Here is a 13491-nt window from a genome sequence, read left to right as displayed (position 1 = left end):
AAAAATTCTAGCTTCAAAGATGGTAAAAGAAAAACCTTACTGTTTTTATGAAAGATTGTTATGAAGATATCAAATTTAAAATCTCATAAACAGTCCTGCTATGATGCAATTATTGCTAGGGTTATTGACTTTGTAGCTACACTTGAACGCACATTCCAACATATCACATTCCCACGAATCATTCAGTTACAAGTATCAAATCATGTTTGGTGCGGCCCCAGCTGTTTGGGGTGTCTCGACAAATCAAATGGGATCGACTGCCTCTGCATACAATTATTCTTAATTGGGATGGTGCTTTGGACCGTGAAGAAGAAAGGAGAGGTTTGGGGGGCTGTTGTAAAGATAATGCAGGGAGATTCATATGTGGGTTTGCTACTTTCGGTCCACCTGGGCTGAATGTATTAGGCACTGAGTTGGTGGCATTGAGAGAAGGGTTATTGATGATGGGGTTTAAAGGCTATACTCAATTTGTGCATGCAACTGACTCCAAAGAAGCAGCGGCGATGCTCAAGGGAGCTTTGGAGTGGCGGAGTAATTTGGGTAATGTGGTGGAGGATATTAGACGATTAATGGCGGATAGTGGGGTGGTTGATGTAGTGTTTCAACCTCGCGATGGCAATGGGGCTGCACATGCACTGGCCCAGTTTGGATTGAAGAAAGGTTTGCGCACTAGTAAAAAAAAACCCTTGCACAACCAAATTTTGCGCGACGAAACACAATTCGTCGCTCAAAGTGACTTTGCGCGACGAAAATTAAAATTCGTCGCTAAAAGTCTTACGCGACTAAATTTTGCGCAACGAAACAAAAATCGTCGCACAAAGCCACTTTGTGCAACAAACCTTTGCACGACGACAAAACATCGTCCCTCAAAGTAACTTTGCGCGACGAAACAATAAAATTCGGTGCACAAAGTCTTGCGCGACGAAATGTGGTTCGTCTCGTAAAGTCTTTGCAAAAATAAACAAAATAATTTTTAAAAATCTTTGGATGACTTTGCGCGACGAAACAATAAAGTTCGGTGCACAAAGTCTTGCGCGACGAAGTGTGGTTCGTCTCGTAAAGTCTTTACAAAAATAAAGAAAATAAAAAAATTATTTGTAAAAATCTTTGCATGACTTTGCAGGACGAAACAATAAAATTCGGTGCATAAAGTCTTGCGCGACGAAATGTGTTTCGTCTCGCAAAGTCTTTACAAAAATAAATAAAATAATTTTTTTTATAAAAATCTTTGCAAGACTTTGCGCGACGAATTTATAAACTTCGTCTCGCAAAGTCTTTACAAAAATAAAAACAAAAAAAATAAAAAAAAATTCTTTTGTTAGAAAAATATAATATTTTAAATGTATTACATTTTAAGTTGACGATCAAATTGGTTCATTGTATTCATATAGGGTCAAGTAGTGTAGCTGTAAAAAATCATCAAAATCGAAATTGAAATAACCGTTAAATCGTGATTTTTCGTTTATAACCGTTGAAAAGTTTTGTCCTATTACTTGATCTCTGAATGTTTATTTTTTCCGATTTTTGGCGTATATGATCTCGAAGTATAAACAAACAAGTTTGACAATTGGATCTTTGAAACTAGTTTCGTAGAATGTGTATGCCATCAAAACAATATATTCACTAACAATTAAGAGTTTATTTATACTTTCATTAAATACAACATAAGATTTTGTGGTATCCACTAGTGTAAATATTTTAAATTGAAGATCAAATTGAGTCATTATATTCATATAGGTTCAAGGAGTGTAGCTGTAAAAAATCATCAAAATCGGAGTTAAAATAACCGTTAAATCGTGATTTTTGTTTATAACCATTGAAATGTTTTGTCCCATTACGTGATCTCTGGATGTTTATTTTTTCCGATTTTTAGGGTATACGATCTCGAAGTATAAGCAAACAAGTTTGACGGTTGGATCGTTGAAACTAGTTTCATAGAATACATATGCCATCAAAACAATATATTCACTAACAATTAAGAGTTTATTTATACTTTCATTAAATATAACATAAGATTTTGTGGTATCAACTAGTGTAAATATTTTAAATTGATGATCGAATGCAGTCATTATATTCATATAGGGTCAAGGAGTGTAGCTGTAAAAAATCGTCAAAATCAAAGTTGAAATAACCGTTAAATCGTGATTTTTCGTTTATAACCGTCGAAAAGTTTTGTCCTATTACTTAATCTCTGAAAGTTTATTTTTTCCGATTTTTGGCGTATATGATCTCGAAGTGTAAACAAACAAGTTTGACGGTTGGATTGTTGAAACTAGTTTCGTAGAATGCGTATGCCATCAAAACAATATATTCACTAACAATTAAGAGTTTATTTATACTTTTATTAAATATAACATAAGATTTTGTGGTATCCACTAGTGTAAATATTTTAAATTGATGATCGAATACAATCATTGCATTTATATAGGGTCAAGGAGTGTAGCTGTAAAAAATCATTAAAATCAGAGTTGAAATAACCGTTAAATCTTGATTTTTCGTTTATAACCGTCAAAATGTTTTGTCTCGTTACTTGATCTCTGAAAAAAAAAAATTCCCGATTTTTGGCGTATATGATCTCAATGTGTAAACAAACAAACAACTTTGATGGCTGGATCGTTGAAACTAGTTTCATAGAATGTGTATGCCATCAAAACAATATATTCACTAACAATTAAGAGTTTATTTATACTTTCATTAAATATAACATAAGATTTTGTGGTATCCACTAGTGTAAATATTTTAAATTGATGATCGAATGTAGTCATTGTATTCATATAGGGTCAAGGAGTGTAGCTGTAAAAAATCATCAAAATCAGAGTTGAAATAATCGTTAAATCTTGATTTTTCTTTTATAACCGTTGAAATGTTTTGTCCCATGATTTGATCTCTTAATGTTTATTTTTTCCGAATTTTGGCGCATATGATCTCGAAGTATAAACAAACAAGTTTGACGGTTGGATCATTGAGTAGCTTTAAATTTGTTTATGTTGTACGTATAACACTTAAGAAATTGAATAGTATATATATTTATTAGTAGGTTTAAATTTTTTTTATGACTTTGCGCGACCAATATAATAATTCGTCGCGCAAAGTATACTCTAAAAATTTGGGTGGGTACCAAAACTGCAAATTTTTTTTACGACTTTGCGCGACTAATATATAGTAGTTCGTCGCGCAAAGTATACTCTAAAAATTTGGCGAGTACCAAAAATGGGAATTTAAAAAAAAAAAAAATTACGACTTTGCGGGACGAATATATAATTCGTCGCGCAAAGTATACCCGAAAAATTTGGGCGGGTACCAAAAATGTGAAATTTTTTTAAAATTTTTTTTCCAACTTTGCGCGACCAATATATAGTAGTTCGTCGCGCAAAGTATACTCTAAAATTTTGGCGGGTACCAAATATGGGAATTTTTTAAAAAAAAATTTACGACTTTGCGGGACCAATATATAGCCATTCGTCGCGCAAAGTATAACCGAAAAATTTGGGCGGGTACCAAAAATGGGAAGCGGGAATATTGTGGTCGCGCAAAACTTTGAGCGACCAAAATTTCGTCGCGCAAAACCCTAAAAATTTGGGCGCGCACCAAAAATGAGAATTTTTTTTAAAAAATTTTTTCGAAACTTTGCGCGACTAACATATTGTTTCGTCGCGCAAAGTGATACGGTTTTTAAAACCAAAATAACACCTCCACCATTTTCTCAATGTCTTCTACTCTTACCTCTCCTCTCTCTTTCCTTCTCCCCAAATCCTACCCTTTCTCTCACACTCACTCCTCTCACTTAATCTCTCATCTCTCTCTTCACTATCTCTCACTCTCACTCACTCTCTTATCTCTCTTTTCATCATCTCTCACTCTCACTCACTCTTTCATCTCTCTCTCACTATCTTCTCTATTCTCTCACACACACTTCTCCCTCTCATTCTCACTCACTCAAAATCTTGCCAAAAGGTATATTCTCTCTAAACTTTAATTTTTTTTTTCATTAATATGTGTTTTTGGAGTTAGTTTTGAGTTTATGCCAATTTTTTGTTATTTTGTTGTTATTTGACAATATTTGTTTTTTTTTGTGGGGAATCGTCGAGACTTTGACGGCTAAAGTTGAGGATTTGGATGCTATCGAGACATATCCTCTGCCACTACCACCACAATAGGCTTGTAGATTTTATTATTGTACTTTGTTAATTTATGTGTACATTTTGAATATTATATATATTGGATAATTTGACCACTATTTTTCATATGTAATTTTATTTTGAATATGTCAATTTAAATTAAAGTAATTAAAAAAAATAAAATCATACAATTAAATTAAATTTAAAAAGTAAAAATTTGAAAAATTAATATAATGAAATTGATATAAGAGAAATAATAAAACAAAGTGTCAAAAACCTTGGGTGACAAAATATTTCGTCGCGCAAACTATTAAACTAGTTTATTTTAATTTAAAATTTTAAAAAAACAAAAATTAAAAAAAATTGAATATTTCGTCGCGCAAAGTGTATTTGCGCGACGTTATCTTTCGTCGCGCAAAGTAATTAATATTCGTCGCGCAAAGTTGATAGTATTCGTCGCGCAAAGTAGTTATAATTCGTCGCGCAAAGTATCTTTGAGCGACGTTAGTATTCGTCACGCAAAGTTGTTATAGTTCGTCGTGCAAAGTAACTTTGCGCGACAAAAAATAATTTTCATCGCGCAAAACCATTCTTTACGATCTTTGCGTGACAGAACTTGCGTAACCAAAATTTCGTCACTCAAACTTTGCGCGACGAAATTGTACTTTGCGCAACAAAATTATTTCGTCGCGCAAAGTGTTTTTTGTAGTAGTTGCGGTTGTTGGGAAGATATTGGTCCCCCTTGGCTGGAGCAGGTGCTAGAGAGCGATAGGATGCAAACTTAACAGTGCTTTCTTGTTTTCCTCTGTTGTTTATTTAGAGGTGATGTGGTACTCTTTTTCTTTGACCGGATTTTCCTTCTTTGGGGGTTTTATATGGCAAGGTTTTAATGAGGCCACTCTTAGCCCTCCGTTTCACCAATTGATTCTATTGGGTGTAAAGCCACTTTTACATCTCCTTTTACTCTTCCGAGAGATGCAAATGTCATTTTTTCTCCAATGAGTTGGATGCAAATTCAAAGATATAAATTCAATTTTCTTGTATTAATATTTTTTTTTTGTTAAATTTTTTTTATGTTAATTTTTTTGTGTTGATTTTGTGTGTGTTAGGTTTAATTATTTTTTCTAAACAAATCTTCCTAAAAATTTTAAAATTTTGATTAGATATAATTTCATTAAGTATGATGTAAATAAAATTAATCTAAACCGTCAAATTTTTCCACTCCTAATATCGTTTGTATAAAGAAAAAACAAACAAGATTTAAGTGTCCATTTACAGCTACTTATTTATAGCAATTATGTCTCGAAATTGTGCCTTGATTATTCAATCATAGGAAAGGAGGACCAGCACTTCCATCAATTTTTTAATTCAGGAATGACAATGGCTCGAATCAGGGGTGGGTATATGTCATTCCCATCCCCATCCCCATTAAGCTTTTTTTCCCCTATCCCACCTTCATACCCGCAATATTCATGTCGGGGATTCCCCATCCCCACTTTCTTTGGGGAATGGGGTTCCCCGACCAGCCCCATTACAGAAGAAAAAAATCAATATAAAACCACTTTGTTGAAAAGAAAAAGAAATAGGACTAGTGCAAGATAATGAATATATATATATATATATATATATATATATAATATTTAAATATTGACCAGAAGTTAACTAAATATATAAGTAGTGTGGCTTAAGATTCGTATAAACTATATAAATATATAATATAATAATAGAAAATATAAAACTTAGTCGGCACAATCACTTTAATAATATATTTATACCTACTATAATATATATATATATATATATATATATATATATATATATCAAGAGGGGATCTAGAGACCAGAAGAAAGTGCAGTAATGAAGAAGAGATAATAAAATAACTTCAAATAATGAAATATTGAAAGTAATGCGTAAGTAAAGACTGATAAAAATAAAATTAGCATTAACTGATAATTGAAAATAATGAAGTTGCAGACTTACTGAAAATCTTGAAAGATTTTATTGATAGGTAGTAGCACTCATAATTTTACAAGTGTTCTTCAGAATAGTATTTCTGAGAGAACTTTGAAACTGAAAAACTAAACGGGAGGGTTCGGGTTGGGGATTAAAATACGATCTTCGTCCCTCTCCAAACATCATACTCAAAAAATTCCCGGTACCCGTTCTCATGTCCATTTGTTATCCTTCATACCTGATCCATTAAGATCGAATCCCAGCGAAAATCCTTATCCGCGGGGAAAATTGGCATCCCTAATCGTAGATCACAGATTAAAATCCAAGTTTGCTTGTTTTTGACTTTGCACCACATTATTGTTGGTGGTACACAAGATGAAACTTGTACCATTAAACTCACATTCTTACCCTACACCAGGCGACACTAGGCTCTGCTGCATGATTGGGCACGTCATTATAAGCTCCAAAAATGGCCCTCTCCACACCCAAACGAGTTTCACGAAATGGACCGCCAGAAACCAAAAACAAAACAAAACTTTCATGCATATCGTTTTAAATGTCCATTTCCAACTAAGTACAATACAACAATAATAAGGCAGATGCAGGTTAGGTTAGGCCAGGTGAGTTGTCTAAGATATTGAATCACTCTTATATCCAAGTTCGAATTTATCTCTCTCTATCAATTATGGCTTGATTAGTTAGTCATACAAAAATAGAGGATCCTGAACCTATTGTATCGATCAAGCTAGAAGGAGAGGACTTCGAACTTAGGCATAAGGGGGCTCAATATCTTTGGCAACTGACCAAACCTAACCTGCACTTCCATCAATTTTTTAATTCAAGAGAATTCATAGTTAAACAAGTAATCCTATTGTATGCCATCTATCTACTTAATCAGTGCACATTGGTTTTTTTGTCCTTTTTGTCAAATGATGCCAAATACGTGTTAGTTCCGTAGGAATCTTAGTTTGTGAAGTATGGAGCCTAGGATCGATATATAAAGTTTGTGACGTATTGACTAACTAAAGTCACCTCTCAAATCTCAATTAGGTTGTTTAAATTTGTGCACTGATTGAGTAGAAAAATGACGTGCTTAATCCCACGTAACCTATAGTAATTAAGGGGGACTACATACTAATCGGAATTTTGATACCGAATTTTTAAAATTTTCGGGTAAAATAAAAAGGTAACAAAATAAATTTTATTCGTCCTCTTCTCGCATAAAACACAAATAATTATGTCAAATTAATTTTCATAAAGTACAAATTTATACTGGACACAAAGAATTGTGTCAAATGTCAATTAAATGTAAATAATAAGTATCATTTGACAAGTTGTTCAGAAAAAGTAAAATTATTTATTTATGTAGACACAATAGTTGTGTCTTTATCAGACAAATGTGACACCCGTATAACACAAAACTACATTTGTGCCCGCTTATTTTTATGTAATGTACCTTTTCTCTTCCAAGTTTAAAAAAAAAGGAAAAAATACGTATGTTTTATTATTATTATTTTTATAATAATTTAAAAAACACACGGATCTTTTCCAACCCTAGAAAATATCTAACCCTCCCCTTCTCTTCTCTCGTTCCCACCTAAACAAGCCCAGTAAAGTTCTTACCTTTTCTAAACTCTTTCTTAAAATAAGACAAAAAAGAATGAGAAATTGAGAATTCCCCGTGGAAAGGAAATTCCTTTTGAACAAGACCACTCAATCTCTCATTATTGGCACTTTCGGCTCCAGCTGCTTGATTCAATGGTCATGGATGAACCACGTCATTAAGCTCCAAAAGATGGCCCTCTCTCTCTCCACCGACCACGAGTTTCACGTGATGTACATGTACTGTACAATACGTCCCGCGATTCCGTGTGGAAATTTCCCCTCTCCTAATATCGTGTGTATAAAAAAAAGGAAAAAGATATAATTGTCCATTTGCAGTTACTTAATTATCGAGCAATTCTGTCCCGAAATTGTGCCTTGATTAGTCAATCATAGGAAAGGAGAGACTAGCACTTCCAATAATTTTTTACGAGATATTTAGTCATATATCCATTTTTAGCACTAATAATATAGATAAACCCTACATCATATAATTTCTATAAACAAACTCCAAAAAAACCCAAAAATTGACAGCTGCCCCTATTGAATTTAATTTTGATTATTAAATTACTTTGATACCCTATTGAGTATTTTGGGTTTTTTTTAATGAGGTTTTGAGGTTTGGCTTGTTTTAAGAAATTGATGACAGTTTTGTAATTTATAAGAAGTTAAAAGCCTCTTTGTTATGTTGTAAATGGGCCTTGAGTGTGTTTCTAAAGTCCATTTCATATAGGGTATTTTTATAGTTTGGACTCCTATATTAAGCATAATAGTGAATCTCCCATTTTTCAATTCAGGAAAAGTGATAATTAAGCGAGGAAAATTGATGTATGTAGTTGTCCTTAATTAATTGGTGTGCACTGTTAGACAACTAATGCTGCCAAAGATGTGTTAGTTTACATAGGAATCTTAACGTTTGTGATTTATGGGGCCCTACGTTTAGCTGCACTATTTCACCAACCGAAGTCGTCGCCTCTAAAAAGTTAATTAGGTTGTTTGTACACTTGGTCAATCAAATCATATTTTTAGCTTATGACGTACTTAATCCCACGTAAGCTGTGTTAGGTCATGCACCTCAAAACGTTTCAAGTTGTTGGTGTAAGTTAGTAATTAAGAGGTACTAGTTGTGAATTGGAACTTTTAAATTTTCGAGGTAAAAAAGTAACAAGTTAGTTGTGTTGGGTAAGCATTTTGCTATAAATATGAGGGAGTCTTCCAGCAGAATAGATACCGAGAGAGAGAGAGAGAGAGAGAGAGAGAGAGAGAGGAGTATTATTTGAGAACATAAAAATGGAGGAGTTGGGAAGACAAGCTATGCAAACAATTCCCTACTTCAAGTGAGTCTCTCTCTCTCTCTCTCTCTCTCTCTCTCTCTCTCTCTCTCTCTCTCTCTCTCTCTCCCTAGTTCATTTTATATGAAGTACTTATAAGAGGAAAAGTAAATAATTTGTATATTCACCACTTAAAGAGCATGGCTCTTTCTCAAACTATTTTGCTAACCAGAACTACGCAAAATTCATGCTTTCTTAAACTTTTTTCTTTCTTTCAGAGAGCAGTGATTTCAACGGTGAAGCCAATAGTTGATGCAAGCATAGAGGAGCTGTGTTGCACTCTCTTCCCAGAGTGTTTGAAAATAGCGGACTTGGGATGCTCTTCAGGACCCAACACCCTTTTGGTGGTATCAGATATCATAGACAACATCCGCAACACTTTCCAAAAACTCAACCGCCCACCTCCATCACTCCAAGCCTTCTTGAATGATCTTCCCCGAAACGATTTCAACACGGTGTTCAGGTCATTGCCAGGCTTCTATAAGAAACTTGATGAAGAACCTGAAAAGAAGCTTGGGCCATGTTTCATTGCAGGAATGCCTGGCTCTTTCTATGGCAGGCTCTTCCCCGAAAATTCTCTCCACTTTGTTCACTCTTCTTATGCTCTCATGTGGATCTCTGAGGTTGATTTTTTTTTAATCAATCATTGAGTCGTTATTATACTGTTTACTGCTAGTAGGCATAAACTCTTCATACACCCAGTTATATATAACTCATTAGTTACACCGCATGGCAGGATGCTCCAGTAGTCAAACATAAAAATGTCTCCATGAGAAGACTTTCTCAAGCAACTAGGGATTTAAAATATTTCTGACAAGTGATAATTTAAAATATTCAATTGGTAAAATTATAATAATCTAAAATCGTGTCTGATAATTTAATCTGACAAGTGATGAGCATAAACGTGTGTACGTAGGTTCCAAAAGGCTTGGTGACCAAAGAAGGAGAGGGACTTAACAAGGGGAACATATATATAGCAAAGACAAGCCCTCCGGCTGTGTTTAAGCAATACTTGGAGCAATTCAAAAGGGACTTCACAGTCTTTCTGAGGTCACGTGCCGAAGAGCTCGTCCCTGGGGGCAGTATGGTCCTCACAACCATGGGCAGCATAAAGAGTGACGATCCCCTTTGCATTTGGGAATTTGTAGGAATGAAGGTCAATGACATGGTTTTAGAGGTAATTAAATATTAGATCATACTGATTTCTAAAAGATTTGGGACACAATATTTATTGCTAATTTGAAATGTACTTTGATGAATTTTCAGGGCTTGATTGAAGAGGAAAAACTGGACAGATTCAATATGCCATACTATGCACCTACAACCAAGGAGATCGAAGAGGTGATCGAGGCTGAAGGATCTTTTATTTTGCAAAAGCTTGAAGTTTTCAAAAATGATTGGGACTCTTATGTCAAGCAAGCTAACAGTGGCCTTGATAAGAAGACAAGGGCTGCAATATTTGCCACTGACATAAGGGCTGTGGGAGAGCCGATTCTGGCGAGCCAATTCGGAGAAGCACCCATGGACGATTTGTTTCGTAGGTTTGAAGCAGATGTTCTTGATCACATGGAAAGGGAAAACTGCCAGTTCATTAACCTGGTTATCTCGTTGACAAAGAAGCGTTGAGATGAATATTCAAGAAATGGGGCAACAAGATTTATGTTCCATATGCTTTGTTTATGTAACGTTTGTACCTTTCAGGTCTCTTGGACTTCAGTTTATTGTTAAGAATAAAGTTGTTGACATTTGGTCATCTTTGTGTTATTCATACTTCAATTTAAAACGCGTTAAAGGAAATGGAAGCGAAGCTTCTTTGGAAAATTATCGCTTCAGTTTTCGATTCATAGAAAACCCAAAATCCTAACTAGCTATCCAAACTCAAATTTAAGACCCTTGAAAAGAGTTCATGTTCAAGATTGTTAATTATATGTTTTTTTGTTGATTAGAATCACACAAAGAAGATTTAGAAACTCCAGTTCAAGTTTAAAAACATTTTTTTTAAAAGAAAACAAGAAAAAAAAATCCACCACACAATTGATGCTTGAACCCAAAACTCCAATCTAGTTATTGTATGCGAAATTGAATGTGAATTTTTATGGTTTAAGCTTGTTGGTCATTGATATTTTCATGTAATTGGATTTTTGTTTCTCATACCTTGGTGGGATCACGTAGTAGACATAACCCTTATCCACTCAGTTGGCACAATCTTAGCCACTCAGATGAAGGTTCGGTTGTTTTTGTACTTTGAATCCTCAGCCTCAAGCTTTTTCATGGCCACGTGAACCAAAGTTTGTCTGAAAAAGCGATAAGGAAACAAAGGAAAAACAAGCAGATACTTGTTGCACCTAGTGTTTGTGTGAATGAATTAATATGGCACACACTTCTGGTTAGCACCTAGGAAAAACAAGCATACATAGCCATGATCACCTCTACATTATGGAATTGGTCGGATTGAAACTCAATGACATGGTTTTAGATGTAATGTGTAATATAGATTATTAGATATTAGCTAGATAGGTAATAGTAAGTAGCTAGTAACTAACATTAAACCATATTTATGGCTGTTATCTAGACTATATGTCAGAAATATGTTTACTACAATCAGTAGCTTTTAAGCGTGCTAACTAGTTAATAAGCTAATACGACAATCACTTGTTTGAATTCACTCCCCAATACTTCCCATTATCCAAACAGTTCATTTTCTTAAATCATCACGGGAAGACCATCGCTGGAAAAAACAATCCACTCAAATAGAAAAGTATTCAAGTATATCTAACTGAGACAAAAACAACAAAAAAGACACACAAGTTTGGGTAAACCATAGAATGGTAACAACAATAACCAAATGGCTACATGATTTCCGATTTGGGTGAATTTTTATAAAGATGATCTTTGAATATGGAATTCAAACATGTATAGTTTAAATTATGAGATTAAATTGTATAGTGGGAGAAAACAAGTGGTTAGAGACATTAACTTACTATACTATACCTATACTATAATAATCACTTCAGATAAATGCAAAAAAGTGCTTTGTACCTCTTATTTAACAACATTAATGTAAAATATAATAAATTTTTCGTCAACGGATCTAGTCCAGTAGAAAAAGATATATTAAGTTACAAACAATGGTCTCAGATTCGAATTCCATGACAACTTAGTACTGTGTATGTTAGAATGCCCATGGCTGACACCGAATCTGACCTCCTCTAAATATCACATGGTGCATTCATCTCATTTAAGTCAAGTCCGTTACAATGTTTTCTATTTTTTATTCATGTATGGTAATTAATTGTGGGCATTATGCGTTGGTGCATGTATGGCTAATTAAGAAGGCTATCCTATTCATGGAGGATTGTTCCATGAACACTATGTAAACCCTTCACCCCTTTATGGAATAGACGGACAAGAATTTGAGTGAGTTTTCATAGCCTTTGGCTTTCTAGAAGAAGGAGTTCTTCTAACTTCCCGACTCTTATCTCTTTAGTGGATTCCTTAGAGTGGCGAGTTACCGATCCTCGAGTCTCACTTGTGTTTTCTCACTTAATCTCTGCAAAATCCGGTGTCGGATTGGTATCAGAGCTTTTCCTGTTCATGGCTGGAAGGCGTGGAGGTCGAGGAGGTCGTCAACCTCAGAATCGACAAAATCCACCAGTTCGTGAAAGATATCTACGTGACATCGAAGAGGACGATCTAAGGAGACAAGTGCAGCAACTGCAGCAGCGTCTAGAGAAGCATTGGATGGCGAAGAGGAGTACAACCCTTTTGGTCGTGAGCATGATCGAGACTCAAGCATTGAGAACAACCATAGGCATCATTGAAGGAATAATTATTTCCAGCAAAACTTTGGCATCAAAGTTGACGTCCCTGAATTTGAAGGCAAAATGCAGCCAGAAGAGTTCATGGATTGGCTCAACACTGTGGAGAGAATATTTGATTACAAGGATGTGGCAGAAGATCGCAGGGTGAAACTAGTAGCAATCAAATTGAAGAAACATGCTTCAATTTGGTGGGAACATCTCAACAAACAGCGGGTTCGGGAAGGAAAGAGGCGGATTGAATCATGGGAAAAGATGAGAAGAGAATTGAAGAAGAAATTCATTCTAGAAAACTACCGCCAAGATTGTTTCCTCAAGTTTCATAATTTCAAGCAAAGTGATGTGTCTGTGGAGGAGTATACAGCAGAATTTGACAAATTACGCATGCTTTGCGACATCATAGAACCAGAGGAGAAAACAATTGCTCGCTATCTTGGGGGACTCCGCTATGAGATTCGCAACATTGTACAACTACATCCATATTGGTCTTATGGGGATGTTGAGAAATTATCTTTAAAGGTTGAAAAGCAGATTAAGGAAAGCCGTGGTGGTACCTCAAGATCTTGGCTCAAGGAGGGTAATTCAAATCGAGCACCAATAGCTATTGGAAAACCTGCCTCAGCTCCAAAAACAGATGCATTCTCAAAGCCAACCCGCAAGCAAGAAGGT

General features: G+C 34.9%; 1 protein-coding gene across 1 annotated transcript; it reads left to right on the top strand.

Annotated features, from left to right (window-relative positions):
* Positions 1-443: 443 nt before the first annotated feature.
* On the top strand, positions 444-10757 carry LOC110768825 (S-adenosyl-methionine 4-1-methyl-2-pyrrolidinyl-3-oxobutanic acid methyltransferase). Its single transcript, XM_088245829.1, has 5 exons — positions 444-660; positions 8952-9010; positions 9223-9627; positions 9921-10181; positions 10271-10757. The coding sequence occupies exons 1-5, from the start codon at positions 444-446 to the stop codon at positions 10628-10630; spliced, it is 1302 nt and encodes a 433-aa protein (XP_088101955.1). The 3' UTR covers positions 10631-10757.
* Positions 10758-13491: the final 2734 nt, after the last annotated feature.

Source organism: Prunus avium, chromosome 8, assembly GCF_965620075.1.
Source record: "Prunus avium chromosome 8, drPruAviu1.hap1.1, whole genome shotgun sequence".
In the NCBI taxonomy this organism is placed as follows: Eukaryota; Viridiplantae; Streptophyta; class Magnoliopsida; order Rosales; family Rosaceae; genus Prunus; species Prunus avium.
The sequence above is the reverse complement of the archived record's forward strand: the minus strand, read 5'-3'. Positions and strand labels throughout refer to the sequence as shown.